General features: G+C 43.7%; 2 protein-coding genes across 4 annotated transcripts in view; both read right to left on the minus strand.

Moving 5' to 3' along the window:
• Window positions 1-857: 857 nt before the first annotated feature.
• Window positions 858-19062, minus strand: part of LOC310829973 (vomeronasal type-2 receptor 26-like) — a 37524-nt gene continuing 19319 nt past the window's right edge. Inside the window, exons 1-6 of one of the 3 annotated variants that reach the window (XM_083709257.1) lie at window positions 9921-10238; window positions 8908-9190; window positions 7360-8208; window positions 4577-4804; window positions 2510-2636; window positions 858-1764 (exon numbers count right to left, since the gene is read on the minus strand). In XM_083709257.1, coding sequence (XP_083565383.1) covers window positions 866-1764; window positions 2510-2636; window positions 4577-4804; window positions 7360-8208; window positions 8908-9190; window positions 9921-10159 — 2625 coding nt within the window. In that variant the 5' untranslated portion in view covers window positions 10160-10238 and the 3' untranslated portion in view covers window positions 858-865. Of the gene's footprint in view, window positions 1765-2509; window positions 2637-4576; window positions 4805-7359; window positions 8209-8907; window positions 9191-9425; window positions 9492-9920; window positions 10239-19062 lie in introns of those variants that run through there. The other 2 variants (XM_083709258.1, XM_083709259.1) reach the window with 2 other exon arrangements.
• The window catches only part of LOC310829901 (uncharacterized protein), a 169979-nt gene continuing 163433 nt past the window's right edge, over window positions 12517-19062 (minus strand). The window contains exons 26-27 of the mRNA XM_083708914.1: window positions 17131-17257; window positions 12517-13480 (exon numbers count right to left, since the gene is read on the minus strand). Of these exons, the coding sequence (XP_083565040.1) occupies window positions 12582-13480; window positions 17131-17257 (1026 nt within the window). The 3' untranslated portion in view covers window positions 12517-12581. The remainder of the gene's footprint in view (window positions 13481-17130; window positions 17258-19062) is intronic.

The raw sequence follows: 19062 nt of genomic DNA on the forward strand, positions 1-19062 counted from the left end.
AATTCACAGATTAAAATCCTATTTTACAACTTGAGAAGAGAAAAGTGAAAATCCTTTCACTTCTATCTCTTGCTTAGAATGGCAAGAAGAGGTTATAATACCCATGTTTTGAAATTGGTTAGTATTCTCTGGAAATCTGCTGAGACATTATCAAAGTGATATTTAGCCATGCTGACTGAGAGTGATAATTATAGGGCAGAGACTGGAGGTGCAGCAGGGGGTTGTTTACGCTACTCAGCCCCCCCACACCTGACAGCTAATGTGCATAGAAGAGCAGCAGAAGCAGCAACATTCCCACACATCCCCCAGTCAGCCCCCAAAATTCCAGATGTGGGTATTTCAGGTGAAATATTCTTGATCTGGAATGGAGAGAGAACAGTAGAGAAGACATTCAAAAGGTTTTAGAGGGTGCTCCCCACTTATCCAATCTTCATTTATGAATGTGAGCCACTTGAACATAACCCACAAGTAAGTGGGACTCGCTGTACTGAAATCTCTGAGACTGGATAATAATGACAGTAGCAACTCTACTGAAACCTTATTGAGAGGGAAAAAAACCTAGAAAGGAATGCTAATTTTTTTATTAAAAAATGTCGCTCAGTGTATTGTTTTTTCTTGTTCAGTTTCTAATCAATTACCCTCTGAATTTCTAGTCAGGTCTCAATATTTTATGGTACTGATGGTTTCCAAAATAATGCTTAGGGTTAAAACAAGATAAGGGGCTCCTGTCTCAGAGAGACCATATTTTGGTTTTAAAAGAAATCACACATAACAATTGCAACATGTAAAATATACCAGAGTTTAATGATGTGGATACAGAGAGATTACACTGCTCATATTTTGGTGGAGATGTTAGGTTAATTTGTTACTTCTTCTTTATTAACTTCTCCTTGCTGTTCAAATCAGGCCTCAACACAATGATGTAGCATTTGGGGGCAAAGATGGAACCAAGTAAGCCAGCACTGGAGGCCAAGATAGAGAAGATCTCCACAGCCACCATGTATTTCCCCTTGGTGCTCAGGTACACGGGAACAAAGGAGATCCAAACACTACAAAACAACAACATGCTGAAGGTGATGAATTTGGCCTCATTAAAACAGTCTGGCAGTTTCCTGGCAAAAAAGGCCACAACAAAGCTGAAAATGGCCAAAAAGCCCATGTAGCCCAGGACACAGTAAAACAGGGCAACTGATCCTTCGTTGCAGCCTAGAATGATTTCCCTCATCACAGAGTGCATGTCGGAATGAAGGGATGGTGGAGAGGTTCCTAACCATACAGTGCAAATGCCCACTTGGATAAGGGAACAAGAAATCACAATGGAGCTTGCCAGTCTTTTCCCCACCCACTTCCTCATTCGGGATCCTGGTTTGGTGGCCACAAAGGCCAGAACCACCGTGATCGTTTTGGCCAGAACACAAGAAACAGTCACTGTGAAAACAAGGCCAAAAGCCATTTGTCGGAGCAGGCAGCTCACTCTTTCTGGAGGGCTGAGGAAGATGAATGGGCAGAGGAAGCAGAGCAGGAGGAAAGTGAGCAGAGTGTAGGTGAGGTCCCGATTGTTTGCTCTGACAATGGGTGTGTCCCGATGTTTAATGAAGATGACTAGGACCACCAGTGTGAGGAGAGAGAGAGAAAGAGCCAACAATGCTAAGCTCATTCCTAGAGGCTCTTTAAAGGACAGGAAGCTGATGGTCTTTGGAATGCATTGTGATTGGTCTCTGTGTGGATAGTGGTCCTTTGGGCACGCAACACAGTCTACCATGTCTGGAAAGAAAATAATACATTCAGATTTTGGATGTGTTGGAAAGCAACTGCTAATGGTGCGAGTATGGAACTGATAATGTTAAATTAGAAGTATCACACATATTTCAAGAATAACCAGAATGAACGTGATGCATGAGAACTCCACCTCAACACTTTGTGTTGGGTTATGTGGGGTATCCTGTGATGGCTTGATAACTCCACATAAACCACATTGTTATTGTTCAGAACAGGTACAGTCCATGACCATTTTGCACAGGGGTTCCATTCCCAGCCCCGTTCCACTCCCATGCCTATGCTGACCCCATTCCACCCTCCCCAGGTGTGCGATCACACATTAATCAGAGGCACTAAGACAGGTGTCTCCTACCAAGTCATATCACTGGTGCATTGAATTCAAAATTGCCAGCTGTATTTTAACATGTGACAAAGATTAGATCATGGGTGACAAACAGATTCTTCTTAGGTCCATAATCCTTTATGGGGGCTGTCTGCCAATAGGTATGGAGGAGAAATTTGGTTTTTATGCCACTTGAATGGGAAAGTTATCTTAACTGAACTCCTTCTAACAACACGTTAATCAAAGTACAGATGTCCTTAAAATGTGTACTTCTCTAAACATTTGGGATGTAGTTCTCCAATCAAACAATATATACAAAAATGCACACGTTGCCACAGATTTATTTATCCTTTTCCTCAACTTCTAACATGACTTATTTCTGAAAAACATATATCCTGATTCTCTTACCCTTCTGGGTCGAAATCTTGCCTTGAGGACATGGAGCACAATCATAGCAGCAGAATGGCTCCCCCTCCTTCTTTTCCTTCCTGGAACCAGGGGGACAACTTGGGTTACACACAGAAAGGGGTGGAACCTGCCCATTTAAAGAAACACTTAAACATTTTAGCACCCAGAAATTATTAGCACTTTTTGTTTCCTTTTTCTTCCAACCAACAGTAGGAAGACACTAAACTACTGTACTTATTCCCGACTCAGTGCCAGCTACTGATTTCTTTTTCATTGGTTTAAAATAAAAATAAAAATAAAAAATGCTGAAATTTACCATGTTGCAGCCCCTTTCAGGCATTCAGGAAGAATGCATGAGGATGCAAAGGGGAAGAGGATTGGGGATTCTCCTTCACCAGCACTGCCCCTATTGTCCCCATACAAAATATAATACCTGTTCCACCCCTTATTTTCCAATCATAGCATGTATAAAACAATCGTGCTTCTTGGAGAGGACAGCAACATACTGTATTTTTCGCACCATACGGTGCACCTAGTTTTTAGACGGGGAAATCAAAAAAAAAAATATCCCCCCCCAGCCCCAAAGAGCAGCTTACAGGCTGTGCACAACCTCTCCCTGCCGGAGGGGTTGTGTACGGCTATGGCACAAGCCAAGGCAGATAGCGGGATGGATCCCGCTGGCTGCTTTGGCTTCCTCTTTAGCCCCGCGCAATCTCTCCCTGCTGGGAGAAGCTGTGTGGAGCTAAATAAACCATAGCCCCGTGCAGCCTCTCCCTGCTGTAGGGGTTGCGCGCGGCTATGGCACAAGCCTGCATTTGCTCCATAGGACGCACACATATTTCCCCTCAATTATTGGAGGGGGAAAACTGCGTCCAATGGAGCGAAAAATATGCTACTCCAAAGAATGAGCTACAAACTTGGAGACTGTGTGGAGAGTGATCTTGTGCTCAGGTCCAACTTGTAGGTTTCCCACAAATATCTACCTTGTATAGTAACAACCGAAACAATATCACCGCCCGTGCAAAAGGCCAGAGATACTTTAATCTGACAAAAAACTGGGGGAAGAGGAATGTTTTCACCTGGCACCTAAAGAGATTTAGGTTTGAGTCTTCCTCAAGCTAAGAAATCAATTTCCTCATTGCACTGTTGGTGAGAAAAACAGCTGCCCACAAACTCCATAGTCCCTGCTTCCTCCCCATCAGAGCAACCAACACCTCATTCTTGACAAGAGACTCATGAAATACCCTGAGATAGAGAGACACACAAGGTAACAGTCACTTGTAGACCATATCCAGATGCAGGACAAGACTGGCCATGGGTGTTATCCTGGACAAGATGGGCCATTGGCCTGATCCAGCAAGCTCATCTTAGGTTCTTACGTAGTGCAGAGGAAAATCTAAAAGTGCAATACCATGGTGCATGCTCTGGTTATCTCCCGCTTGGACTACTGCAATGCACTCTACGTGGGGCTACCTTTGAAGGTGACTCGGAAACTACAACTAATCCAAAATGCGACAGCTAGACTGGTGACGGCCGCCGAGACCATATAACACCGGTCTTGAAAGACCTACATTGGCTTCCAGTACGTTTCCGAGCACAATTCAAAGTGTTGGTGCTGACCTTTAAAGCCCTAAACGGCCTAGGCCCAGTATACCCGAAGGAGCATCTCCACCCCCATCATTCTGCCCGGACACAGAGGTCAGCGCCGAGGGCCTTCTGGCAGTTCCCTCATTGCGAGAAGTAAAGCTACAGGGAACCAGGCAGAGGGCCTTCTCGGTAGTGGTGCCCGCCCTGTGGAACGCCCTTCCAGCAGATGTCAAAGCGATAAACAACTACCTGACATTCAGAAGACATCTTAAGGCAGCCCTGTTCAGGGAAGTTTTTAACATGTGATATTTTACTGTATTTTTGGTTTTTATGGAAGCCGCCCAGAGTGGCTGGGGAGGCCCAGCCAGATGGGCGGGGTATAAATAATAAATTATTATTATTATTATTATTATTATTATTATTATTATTATTATTATTATTATTTTCCTATATCTCATGGATGTAGGAAGTATGCCCCACCTGGTGAAAGCTTCTGTGCCAAACCATTCTGTTGTCATCAATGGAAATTTGCTGGCCTGGGATGTCTTCCACATCCACCCTTCCAACCTTGACCCTCACAAAGGAGTTGTTTGGAAAAGTGACCAGGTTGGTGATATCAAAGCCAGCTTCTACTTCCCTGTTCTCACCAAAAGATACTGTTTCTCCAGCAGAGTTGTTGAAGGAGACAGTCCTGAGGAAGGGATGGAGCTGCATTGGAAGAAAAATAGTAACTGTGAAGTAATGCATATGTCTCTCCTTACTGACACTCAGGATGCCTCCATTCTGTCTATACATGCAGGAATTGCTATACAAACCTAATCTGTTCCTGAGAAATAATTCATAAGGCAAGCATTTGCCTTCTTGGGTGAAGATTTCTATCGTTTCTTATGGGGAAAATCCCAATACATTCCTCACTAAAATAAAAAAAACCAGCATCCTTTCTGTTCCCACTGCTTGGATATCTCCTGCTTCTAAGGAAACAGTAGGGTGATCAGTACACTTTAGACTAATTAATGCACAAGGTGCTTGGTGCCATAGAGGAAGTTCTTCTGGCAGGCTTGGCCAATGTCACTTCCCCTCACCTTGGGAGGAAATGGGCAATAAAACCTTTGGCTCCACTCAGCCTACATTTGAATGATGTTCCTGTGGAGCTCTGAGCTGCTCCTACCAACCAGCTTGTTATGTTTCAGAGAAGAATGGAGTCAGAAACCAGTGTTTTCTATACCAATATTTTAGGACCTTTAACATTTTTGTAACTGAGCTATGTTTGACTGCTGTATGGAAAGCACATGAATCTGACCTTTGAAGAGTTTTGTATGTAAACAATATATAACTTACTAATTGTGTGGTCTATCCTTGTGCTAAGTTAGGGGGATGTTTTGGGATTGAATTAAATGGCACATTTAAAGGTTTTAACGCTTAAATTTCATGCCTTTATTTGCTGCATGAGTTGCCATATCAAATCTCTTCTGGGGTTCTCTCACCAAAGAGTCCAACAAGAATGATATTGTTTAGCAAGCTCACAAAAACTAATAGAAAGGTTTAAAGGATACATTGAGATTGCAGAGTTTTGAGAAACTAAAAGATAAAGTGCGAAATTGGTTACATTATCATCAAATTAGAGAGGCCTTTAACTTGGATAAAAAAATAGGCTTCCAGGTGGAAAAATCGAAATTAGAAATAGAATTGTTAGAACCTAAAACTAAGATACTTTCGAGAATGTACAACTTGCTGTTAAAATGGAATACTCAGGATGAAACAGTTAAATCAGCTATGATTAAATGGGCACAGGACATTGGTCATAACATTATGTTTGCTGACTGGGAAAAGTTGTGGACCACTAATATGAAGTTTATGGCATGCGATGCCTTAAGAGAAAATATTATGAAAATGATCTATAGGTGGTACATGACCCCAGTCAAGCTTGCAAAAATTTATTACCTGCCTGATAACAAATGCTGGAAATGTAAAGAAACTGAGGGAACATTCTTTCACCTTTGGTGGACATGCCCAAAGGTTAAGGCCTTCTGGGAAATGATATATAATGAACTAAAAAAGGTATTTAAGCATACCTTTCCTAAGAAACCAGAGGCCTTCCTTCTGGGCATTGTCGGCCAATTGGTGCCAAAGAAAGATAGAACACTTTTTATGTATGCAACAACTGCAGCAAGAATACTCATCGCAAAGTATTGGAAGACACAAGATTTGCCCACTTTGAAAGAATGGCAGATGCAAGTGATTGACTATATGGAATTGGCAGAAATGACTGGCAGAATCCGAGACCTGGGAGAAGAGTCGGTGGAAGAGGACTGGAAGAAGTTCAAAGAATATCTCCAAAAACACTGTAAAATGTTTGAATGTTAAAATGATGTTGGATATAAAGATAATATGGCATCAGCGACATGGTAAAAAGAAATATGTAAAAATGTTTTGAGAAAAAAGGGGTAAGACCAGAGTATTATTATGTCGAGACAAAACAAATGATATAAGGGATTAAGTTATAAAGAACATGTGATAAATGGCTTTAAAAGGAAAGGAAACCAAAGGCATAATAGGTTGAAATGTATAATAGTGAATAAGATTGGAAAGAGGGTAGGAAATTGCTGAACTTGATTGTCTAAAGGGGAACACAGAAAAGGGAGATGTGAGGAAGTCAGGAAAGAGGGTTATAAAGATAGCAAGTAAGAAATAATTTTTTCTCTGTTTTTTGCTTTTTTCTGATTATCTCTACTTTTTACTTTTTACCATTTTTTGGACTGTGTTGTTTTTGATTGTCTTTTTCTTTTGTTTTTTTCTGATTGTGATAGTTGTTTTATTATGTAAAACCTTAATAAATATATTTTTTAAAAAAGAGAAAGGTTTAAAGTCCCCTTCCTTGCTATTCCCAATCCCATTTCCCCAGCCACAGCTACATTTTTCTCCAGCTCCACCTGCCAGCCCTCTCCTTCTCCTCTCAGTCTAGGCTGGGACCCTCCCTGTAACTTGTGTGCAGTGAAGCTGCTTTGGAAGTAGCAGCACAGTGCAGGATTGTATCTGCACAGTGCAGGATTGGGTCAGTCTTCACTAACCGGTACTCTGCATGCAAAGGAAGTTGCTCACACAAAAAGGGGACAGGTCTGGTACTTCACTGTCTTACTCCGTGAGTAGCTTTTCTGCACACTAGGGGAAAATGTGCTCTTTCACTGGAGCTTGAAATTTTTCAGGTTGCTGTTTTACATATCACTGCCTATATCAAATAAATTATATCTCATGAGAGGCATTACCTGCCATGGCCAAAGCTCCTGCATCTCTCCTTCCACCACAGATTTGTATTTAGTCCTGGACAAGAACATGGCATGTAAAGCATGTGCCGTAGCATAGACAGCATTATAAAGACTGTAGCTGTGGCCAGACATGGTCATCTCAAAAGCAGATGAAATGAGATTCTCCAGCTTCTCCTCTCCAGTGCAGGTTCCACTGGCCTGCTCCTCTGTACCAGAGTTTGGAAATAAACAGAGAAAGACTTGTGCCCAGAACTGCTTGACAAAGCCATTTCCATTTTCCTCAAAAGGATTTTGTACCTCAAGAAATGATTTGAATCCTTGCACCACATCTGAATGAACTGTAAAGCAGAGGGAACCATGGAAGACTTGCATGCCCATGCTCATTTGAAAGGTCCGTGCTGTGAAATCCAGCTGTGCCGTCAGAATCCACACCTTGCCCACAGACGTCTTGGTCACATTTTCCAATTCACCAATTGCTACTATTTCTCTCATGGTAAGCATGGACTTTATTCCCCCATAGAAAACCACCACCTTGGCTTTACTTTCCATAATAACTTGATAAATCTGAATCCAGTGGGGAAACATGTCATAATACTCAGCCAAATATGTCGTTTTCAGGTTTGTCTCTGAGAAAGCCAAGCAAATGCCTTTCTGGGAGAGCAGAGGTTTCAGGGTCTGAATAAATCTCTCTCCACTTTCTGCAGCAAGCAACCCAACCCACGTCCAGCCAAAGTGCAGAAGTAATTCAACAATCCCAGTGTACTGATGGGCTTCATTGGGCACCATCTTGTAGAAGGAAGTGGATTGGCTTTGACCAGCATCTTCTGGGGCAAAGGAGCCATAAGTGAGCTAAAGGGAAATAAAGGAGCATCATCTACAATTGCAGAAGGACTGGGTATGGGCATCCAGGGCCTTCCCACCCAGGAGGCAAAATGAGCCAGTTGCCTTAAGAAGGCAGGTTCCAGAAAGCTGGGAGGGGTGGCAGATTGCACCCTGTGTTTCTCAGCCTCCACCTCCTTCTCTGCCACCCCTGCACGCCCAGTTTCCTGCTCTCCTGCTCTCCTCTCCTTCCCTCTCCCTTTTTCTTTATCAACTGTGATCTCTAGGCTTTTAGAAGCTGCTGCTTTCTTCTCCTGTTTGTTTCATGTTGCTTCACCGCAACATTTCAACTACTAATTTCATAGCATTTCCCTTCCTCTATCAAACCACAAACACACAGAATTTGCATCAAGTGCCACAATGTGTGGGCAGCTGACTCCTGATAGGCAGGCTTCCAGTTTTGCAAGAGAGCAGCTTTTGTCTCCAAACAGGAGGCCATGGAGCAAAGGTGAGAGGGTGTCAGCTGGCAGCATGGAATTTGGATATGTGTTTTTAGGTGTGTTTCGACAAGGAAGTGGTGTGAGATGAGAACTCTTCCACCATCACAATACCTTGTGAAGGGCAGGATCACTCTCCTTCGTCTCTCACAACTGTTTCTATATTAAACAAATCCTTTCTGGATAGAAGAAATCATGGTGAATGTGTGAAATCCACAATGCAACATCTTACCTGGGGAATCTTGTAGATGCCCAAGATGTTTGCCAGGTAGATGGAGGTATCCAAGTCCAGCCCCCCAATAACTGCCGCCAGGTGTTTCTGGTTGTTGCACTTGTAGTTGGGCACAAGTATGGAGGGAAGGTTCAGAGCAGCCCGGTAGGTCATCCTTTCATCGAAGTAACTGTCATAGATGTGGAATCCCAGTGTAATATTAGGCAAGATCTTGGCGTTCTCATTGACCTCCTTGACAGCAAATACCAAGGCCAGAATATGCTGGTAGTTCTTTGGCACAATACTGCAACAAGAATTTTATGCTGTATCATTGAGAGATGTGCTATGCATGTTTTTCAGTGGCCTTTTTATGATTCTTGAGTATTTTAGTGTAAATTTTGCCCTAATATACACATATCTGCAGAACAATTTCCCATAAAAAAGCAGAATTTCAGCTTAATGTAGGTCTCATTCAGACTGTCCCAATCCTGCCATTTTCCTCCCCAAAATCTGATCTTTACCGCTGAACTGGAATTTACACCTCCCTCAGAACTTCTCCCAACTAACAGTTAACTGACATTTCTTCACTGATCACTACCTTCAGCTGAATATAGACAGAATGTATCTAATCCAGGCACTGTCTATAAAGATTAAAGACAATCATCTAGCCTGACTTGGATGAGAACATCAGGGGTTATTCGAGCATCACCTCAAAGGAGAGGTGAGCCTTTAATACCCCTCACACAAGAGTTTCTGAGGTGAAGATTAAGAACAGAGAAGGGCTTTCCATCTTAAACTAAGGTTTAATTTTTGAGTCCTCCTCTTGTTAAGCTCTCCTTGGAAGAGATTTGGTGGAATGTGGGGAGGAGAGAACACATCAACAAGACCAGGTTCTCTCATGTCACTGACACATTCAGATCTGCATTTCCCTTCAGTGGAAGTAAATCCCACTGAAATCCGTGGAACTAGCTTCTGAGGAGGCCTGGTTAGAGCTGGGGGATATTTCAGTATCATTTGACATTTGATGTCTTTACTGGGTATTAAGGTGCTGGTGGATAGTTAGCCTTTCTGTGAAGTCTTCTTTGTCAAAAGCAGCAAATAGATGAGAAGCAAGTCCGCCAACAATAAGATGACCAGGTTGGTAGTATTCATGTGGAATTCTGGACAGATCATGGACGGTGCAACTCGTGGTATGTTTGCACACCAGATGTGGCAGATGAAAGAGAAGGGGCACAATAAACAGCAGCATATTGAAGCAAATATTCTTTCTCATCAAACAATCTTATTTCCATCCAGCAAATGAACCTTGCTTCACAACCAAACTAAATACAATATTCTGCCTTATCACGAACAGCACAATTCACAGATTAAAATCCTATTTTATAACTTGATTAAGAGAAAGGTGAAGATCCTTCCTCTTTCTCTGTCCTCTCCCTTGTAAAGAATGGCAGGAAGAGGTTATAATACCCATGTTTCGACATTGGTTAGTATTCTCTGGAAATCTACTGAGACATTATTCAAGTGATACTTAGCCATGCTGAGAGTGATAATTATAGGTGAGATAATAACAAGCTCCCTTTACATCAGGAACATCAGAAAATGCCCAATAATAATAATAATAACAATGTTTCTGATCTTTTATTCAAAGTTCTTTTTGACTGTTTATGGGACAACAAAAGGGCACGCAGAATTAACAGCAACGAGGAAGAGAAAAATAGTGGGCCAGTCTCTTATCAGTGCTGACCAGTGGAAATGATTACTCTGACCTTAAAAATTTCCCACCTGAACACCACTTCATTAGTTTTCTGACAATTATACTGAGACGAAGGAATGGTGAAAAGGACAACTATTTGCTTTCCTGATAGAAAAGCACCTCACAACTAATTGGTGGGAGTAATATATAGAAGTAATAAATAAAAAGTAGTGTGTGGTGGTATTGTATTTTCTAATAAAACAGAGCTTGATTTTGGAGTAAAATGCTTTTACTCCAAAATATTCATTCAGAAGCATTCTGCTGCATCGTGTAACAATAAACCCATTAAAAATACCAAAATCATTATTCATTGAATTTTAAGTTTAAAACCCCCACACCAGGAATGGTCTAGCATATATTGCCCATGACCACAAGCATCCCACACTGCACTCGATAAATAACCAAATAATTTAATTAATAGCCAGAAATGGAGGGAGAGAGCTGGAGAGTTCTCATGGTTTATGAGGGCAGAGACTGGAGGTGTAGCAGGGGGTTATTTATGCTACTCAGCCCCCCCCCCACCTGCCATCTAATGTGCATAGAAGAGCAGCAGAAGCAGCAACATTCCCACACATCCCCCAGTCAGCCCCCAAAATTCCAGATGTGGGTATTTTAGGTGCAGTATTTTTTATCCAGAATGGAGGGAGAGCAGCAGAGAAGACATTCAAAGGGTTTTAGATGGTGCTCCCCACTTCTCCAATCTTCATTCATGTATGTGGGCCACTTGAACATAACCCCCAAGTAAGTGGGACTCGCTGTACTGAAATCTCTGAGACTGGTTCATCATGACTGGTTCATCATGACAGTAGCAAAGCCACTTCCGACCTCGGGAGGCGGTGGTGTTGCGGGCATCACGCCCCCAACACACACGTGGAGGCTGGCTCCCAGCCCTGCGTGATCTGGGAAATCCTCGGCTGCGTCATCCCCGGGCCAGCCAATCGGCTGGCCCAGGGGGTGTGGCTCGCCTCATTTAAGGCAAGCGCAGCCGGGAATCTCCCTCCTTGGATGCTCAGCTGCATTTGTTTCCCACCCGCCTGCCCTTCAAGGTTCCTCTTTTGACTTTGCTATGGACCTTGGTTGGTCGCCGTTAAGGGGCCTGGTAGGATTTTTTTCCACTTGGCAAATTGGCACCAGCCATTTGGTTTTTCGCCTACCTCGTAACAAATCATCACAACTTTCTAGGCTTTGGCGGTTAGGCATTGGTATGGGTATTGTTATGTAGATGTATGGGGGGAGCGCCATCATCTCCCCCAGATATTGAAGGTTACTCCAGTAAAGGATTCTGGGGGGCGTGGGCGCATCAGAAGCCTATGGAAGCCAGGGACCAAGGCACGCCCACGAGCGGTGACCCCGGGGGAGTGTCTAGTTGATGTGCATCAGCAGGGCTCCCCTGCTGGTGTTAACCCTTCACAGTCTTCAAGCAAACAGGCTGAAGCCGGATAGTCAATAGGACCAATGCCTAAGCCAATACCACTCTTTACCTGTAACCAATAAAGTTGTGGCCTAATTTTAGCCCATTAACCTAAATTACTGTGTCCTGTGTCTTTATTTCTACTGGTGGGAGGTGGGATCTCGCCACGCAACTCTACTGAAACCTTAGTGAGAGGAAAAAACCTAGAAAGGAACAAACCTTTTTAAAAAATGCCTCTCAGTGTATTGTTTTTTCTTGTTCAGTCTCTAAGCAATTATCCTCTGAGTTTCTAGTCAGGTATCAATGTTTTTTTTTGGTACTCATGACAGTTTTTTTTGGTTTTCAAATAAGGCTTGGGATTAAAACAAGATGAGGGGCTCCTGCCTCAGTGAGACCACAGGGGATTTTAAAAGAAATTGCACATAGGAATTGCAGCATGTAAAATAGAACAAAATTGAATGGTGTGGATAAAGAGAGATTATATTTCTCATAGTTGGGTTGAAAAAACCCACAAGATGATGGTATAATTTATTATTTCCTCTTTATTAACTGATCCTTGCTGTTCAGATCTGGCCTCAACACAATGATGTAGCATTTGGGGGCAAAGATGGAGCCCAGTATCCCAGCACTGGAGGCCAAGATGGAGAAGATCTCCACAGCCACCATGTATTTCCCCTTGGTGCTCAGGTACACAGGAACAAAGGAGATCCAAACACTACAAAACAAGAACATGCTGAAGGTGATGAATTTAGCCTCATTGAAGCTCTCAGGCAATTTCCTGGCAAAAAAGGCCACTACAAAGCTGACAATGGCCAACAAGCCCATGTAGCCCAGGACACAGTAAAACAGGGCAACTGACCCTTCGTTGCAGCCTAGAATGATTTCCTTCATCACAGAGTGCATGTCAGAATCAGGGAATGGGGGAGAGGTTCCCAACCACACACTGCAAATGCCCACTTGGATAAGGGAACAAGAAAACACAATGGAGCTTGCTAGGCTTTTCCCCACACACTTCCTCATTCTGGATCCTGGTTTGGTCGCCACAAAGGCCAGAACCACCGTGATCGTTTTGGCCAGAACACAAGAAACGGTTACTGTGAAAACAAGGCCAAAAGCCATTTGTCGGAGCAGGCAGCTCACTCTTTCTGGAGGGCTGAGGAAGATCAATGGGCAGAGAAAGCAGAGCAGGAGGAAAGTGAGGAGAGTGTAGGTGAGGTCCCGATTGTTTGCTCTGACAATGGGTGTGTCCTGATGTTTAATGAAGATGGCTAGGACCACCACTGTGAGGAGAGAAAGAGAAAGAGCCAACAATGCTAAGCTCATCCCCAGAGGCTCTTTAAAAGACAGGAAGCTGGTGGTCTTTGGAATGCATTGTGATTGGTTCCTGTCTGGATAGTGGTCCTTTGGGCATGCAGCACAGTCAACCATGTCTGGAAAGAAAATAATACATTCACATTTTGGATGTGTTGGAGAGCAACTATTAGTACTGCGAGTATGGAACTGATAATGTTAAATGAGAGTTATTACAGTTATTTCCAGAGTAACCAGATTGAAAGTGATGCATCAGAATCCCACCTCAGAACATAGCTGTCAACATTTCCCTTTTTTAAAGGGAAATTCCCTTATTCCGAATAGGATTCCTCGCAAGAAAAGGGAAAAATTGATAGCTATGCCTCAGAACTTTTGTTGGGTTATGTGGGGTGTCCTTTAATGGGTTGCTAACTCCACATAAACCACTTTTTATTGTTCAGAACAGGTACAGTCCATGACCTTTTTGCACAGGGGTTCCATTCCCAGCCCCGTTCCACCCCTACACCCTCTGCCGACCCCATTCCTCCCCACCCTGGTGTGCCATCGCGCATCAATCATTCGCATGATTATTTGCTATTGCCTGAACTAAGACAGGTGTCTCCTACCAAGTCATATCACTGGTGCATTTATTTCAAAATTGCCTCCTGTATTTTAACCTGTGACAAAGATTACATGATGATGACAAACCAATTCTTTTTAGGAGTGGGTCCCTAATCCTTTATGGGGTCTATCTGCCAACAGGTATGGAGGAGAAATTTGGTTTTTATTCCACTTGAATGAGAAAGATATCTAAATCTCACTCCTTTAATCATTGCACTGGTCAACAACAAATTTGTTGTCTGAGTTTTTTCAGTTGATTTAGGATGAATCTGATGCGCTGAATCAAAAAATAACATTGGTTTTGCTCAATCAGGTCAAGTTTTTGAGCTATGGCCACATGTCGTTTTTTTACGTTTTTGTTCACATGTACGCTTGTGTAGAGCATTTTAGAAGAAGTTGGTGGGCGTAAAATGCCATGTCGAATAATTGTTTTGATTGGAAATGATTATTTTAATGACAAGAAGTATTCAGATCCGATAGTTCTGGGTGATTATGTCGAAAAGGGATCAGTTTGAAGTCCTAAAGCCTCAAAATCTTCTATAAATTGGTGCGGCTCCATAAATTGGTGGGATCAACAGAAAGAACCAGAGCAGCCTCAAGTATCCTGATCTTCAATCAGCACGTCGTCCTGTAGCTCATTGTGATGAAATTCCAGTGCTTATCTTCGGAGAACTTCCTGACATTGGTGACGGAGATGCCTCCAGTGTTGAAGGACATGAAGAAGACGAAGTGGTTTTGAAGATGATGCTTCACATCCATTTTCCCAAAAGGAGTTGAATGATCTAGTTCGCAACCTCAGCTTGTCGAAGGACTCTGCCGAACTGTTGGCATCCAGATTGAAGGGGAAAAACCTCCTCTCTGACAGTGCTCACATCTGCTTCCTCCGCAACAGGCATCAAGAGTACCTCCGTTTTTTCTCGGAAGAGAAGGACCTGGTGTACTGTGCAGATATTGCGCAGCTTCTGCTCAAGCTTGGAGTGCCACAGTACGAACCCAAAGATTGGAGACTGTTCATTGATAGCAGCAAGCGATAACTGAAATGTGTTCTGCTACACAACGGCAACCCGTTTGCCTCTATACCCCTGGCTCACTCGAGTACACTGAAGGAGAACTATGAAGCGGTGAAGTATGTGCTGGAGAAAATTGGTTATGATCAGCATAAGTGGCTTATTTGTGTTGACCTGAAGATGGTGAACTTTTTGTTGGGACAACAGTCTGGCTTCACCAAGTACCCATGTTTTCTGTGCATGTGGGATAGTAGGGACCGTGCTCAGCATTACACGAAGAAGGACTGGCCTGTGGGGGACGAATTGGTGCCTTGCAAAGAAAGGAACGTCATCAATGACCCTCTGGTGGACAGAGACAGAATACTCTTCCCAACGCTGCACATCAAGCTCGGCTTAATGAAGCAGTTCACCAAGACTCTGGACAAGGATGGTGACTGCTTCACTTACCGTATTTTTTGCTCTATAAGACGCACCAGACCACAAGGCACACCTAGTTTTTGGAGGAGGAAAACAAGAATTTTTTTTTTCTGAATCTCAGAAGCCAGAACAGCAAGAGGGATAGCTGCGCAGTGAAAGCAGCAATCTGCCTTGCTGTTCTGGCTTCTGTTGATAGCTGTGCAGCCTGCATTCGCTCCATAAGACGCACACACATTTCCCTTTACTTTTTAGGAGGGAAAAAGTGAGTCTTATAGAGCAAAAAATACGGTACTTATGCCAGACTTTTCCAGGATTGACCATGGAGAAGTTGAAAGCTGGCATCTTTGACGGTCCTCAGATCCATCAGCTCATCAGAGATCCAGAGTTCGGAAACTCAATGAACGAAGTGGAACTGGAAGCGTGGAAGGCATTTGTTCTGGTAGTGAAGAACTTTCTTGGCAACAATAAGGCCAGAAACTACGCAGAACTTGTCAACAACATGCTGACTGCTTTCAGAAACCTGGGCTGCAACATGAGCGTCAAGATGCACTACCTATTTTCACATATGGACCAGTTTCCTGAGAACCTGGGTTCAATGAATGACGAGCAGGGGGAGAGATTCCATCAGGACATGAAAGAGATGGAGACTAGGTATCAGGGTCACTGGGATGCAGACATGATGGCTGACTACTGTTGGACTCTGAAGAGAGACCTCCCTGCCGCTGAGCATTCCAGTAGTTCCAAGAAAGGAAGTTCAAGCCCTGAAGTTTGAAAAATGGTGAAGCAACATGCAATTTACGTGTACTTACCTTTATCAATGCCCACTGTCAGGGTTTCAGGGACAGAGAGCGAGGGGGAGGGGTCCCAGGGCGACGAGGAAGAGGACGACGACGACCCGAGGTTGTCAGTGAGTCCGTCAAGTGAATCCGAGGATTCCCAAAAGGGAGCCCCCCTGGTCAGGCCAAGGGGCAGTAGAGAGGGAGGCAGTCAGAAGCAGGGGAACGAAGGGGGAATCCCCAGTGGGGGCTGGAGATCGGGACCGGCCTCTCCGTCGGAACGGAGTGAAGGGGGTGGAGTTGCCAGTGTGTCAGAAAGAGCAGAACAGGAAGCAGAGAGGGGAAGGAGTTCGGAGCAAAACGTCCTGCCGGAAGGGGAGGAGTGTAGTACCGAGAGTAGCGTAACGGTCGAAAGGAAGGTCAGAGGCAACGTACGCGCGCCAAGTTCAAATGTGGAGGCGCGCGGAAATGAGGAGAGCCCTGAGGAGGAGCCTGGTCCCAAAGCACGAAGGAGGGGGGAGCAGGCGGCAGAAGACTCAGCCTCGGGGGAGTCCCGGAGGGAGGGAGCACAGGGGGGCAGGAAGACCCTGCGGAAAAGGAAAGAGAGGAAAAGGTGGAGCAGTACAAGCCTCTTAAGCTGGTGCAGGGGCGGGACTGACTCAGAAGGGACTTCTAACATCTAAGGGTAACAGATGCGGAGCCACGGAGCTTGGATGTAACGACAACAATGTTCTTCAATAAAACCTTTTGTATATATCTTGGACTGGACTTTGGTCTCTTGTGAGCTGGGACCTCGGGTGGCTCTGACACCCACCCACCAGTTTACAGTAAACCTGACCTGATGGAGAGAAACGGATGCCATTTCCTGATTCAGAAGTGCAAAAATACCCTAAATCAGTTGTAGAAATCTAGACAACATTCAAAAAGTAAAAAATTGTTACCCAATGTTATATATCCTGTGTCTCTTACCCTTTTCGGATGAAATCTTGCCTTGAGGACATGGAGCACAACCATAGCAGCAGAATGGCTCCCCCTCCTTCTTCTCCTTCCTGGAACCAGGAGGACAACTTGGGTTACACACAGAAAGGGGTGGAACCTGCCCATTTAAATAAACAGATTAACCGTTTAGCTCACAGAAGTATAGCGCTTTTGGTTTCTTTTTTCTTCCAGCTGGCAGTAGGAAGACCCCAAACTACTTATTCGAAACACAGTGCCAGGCTACTCATTTGGCTCTTCATGGTTGTTGTTTTTTTAAAAATAAACATAAATAATGTGGAAACTGACCATGTTTTAGCCCCTTTCTGGCATTCAGAAAGAATGCATGACAGCTGAAATAGGGAAGGGGATTGGGGCTTCATCTTTGCCAGCCCTGCCCCCTTTTCTCCCCATATATAAAGTAATAGCTTTTACACCTCCAATTTCCCAATTGCAGCAATCATGCTTTGTGAAGATGACGGAAGCGTAGTGCCGAAAATGATCTACAAATGTGGAGACCTTGTGGAGTGTGGTCTCACCAGCTCTGCCCATATTGTTCCCATAGCTGTTCCACCAATGATCTTTGCATACTAAGCAGAAAGCTCTGACGGCTGAACACACTGAGAAGCCTCCCTGTGATTTGGAATTTTCTGTTCTTATCTCAGTCCCCAAATATGAGTCTTCAGAAAGGGGTTCAACCAAATGTTCTTAGAAGTCCCCTTCACACTCCCAGCCATGCATTTTATCTTAACAGATGCATTTTCAAGTGTATTTTATGCTACCAGGTGTATTTTTCAAACCATTTTGGTCCTTTTTTTGAGCTGAGACTATACCACAAGATCGACAGAAATGTGAAACCTGAAGGATAAGCAATGATGTTCCTATATGTGTACTAGTCTGAGAGGTATAAATTTAGCCAGTTTCCATAAAATTGTAGACTCCTCCACCCTTGCCTACAGTTCCTTTTTCCTTAGGATACAAGTGACTAGCATAAGCACACTTGATATTATCATTATTATTATTATTATTATTATTATTATTATTATTATTATTAAAGAACATGAATAATGGTCTTAGGTGTCTCAGTAAAATTAGGGCTGCCATGTGTCCAGAATTTCAAAGGCAAAAGCGGCATCCTGGGGAAAGTTCTGGAGAGTGGAGGTTTGTTCTGGATCTTTGGCAAGTAAAACAAAAAATTGTGGGATTTTACTTCCTTCTCAAACACCAGCATTTCAACTGCAAGCAGCAAACCCCTTCTTCTTCCCAAGAGACTCATGAAAAGCACTTGGATGAAAAGAACCCCAAGTCAAAAGCCTCATGGCATATCCAGATGCTGGACAAGATTGGCAAATGGTGAGATCCTACCCTGGTTGGGCATTGATCTGAGCCAGCAAGATCATATGTTGTGATTCCTGCATCGTGGACCACATGATTTGCAACTCTAAGATTCTATTACAGTGGTACCTCGGGTTACATACGTTTCAGGTTACATACGCTTCAGGTTACAGACTCCACTAACCCAGAAATAGTGCTTCAGGTTAAGAACTTTGCTTCAGGATGAGAACAGAAATCGTGCTCTCGCGGCACGGCAGCAGCAGGAGGCCCCATTGGCTAAAGTGGTGCTTCAGGTTAAGAACAGTTTCAGGTTCAGAACGGACCTCCAGAATGAATTAAGTACTTAACCCGAGGTACCACTGTTTTCTTAAACAGAGGAAAAAAATGTTTAGAATCTGGCTGGAAAGGCAGGTATGTGCTGGACTGATGATCAGTAAGTAGAATAACATTCTCTTTTCCTGTCTCTCATGGATGTGGGAATTATGCCTCACCTGGTGAAAGCTTCTGTGCCACACCATTCTGTTCTCATCAAGGGTGAATGGCTGGTCAGATGTAGCCTCCACACCAACCCTTCCAACCTTGACCTTCATG

This window comes from Podarcis gaigeae, assembly GCF_964106915.1.
Source record: "Podarcis gaigeae genome assembly, chromosome: 13".
Taxonomy (NCBI): Eukaryota; Metazoa; Chordata; class Lepidosauria; order Squamata; family Lacertidae; genus Podarcis; species Podarcis gaigeae.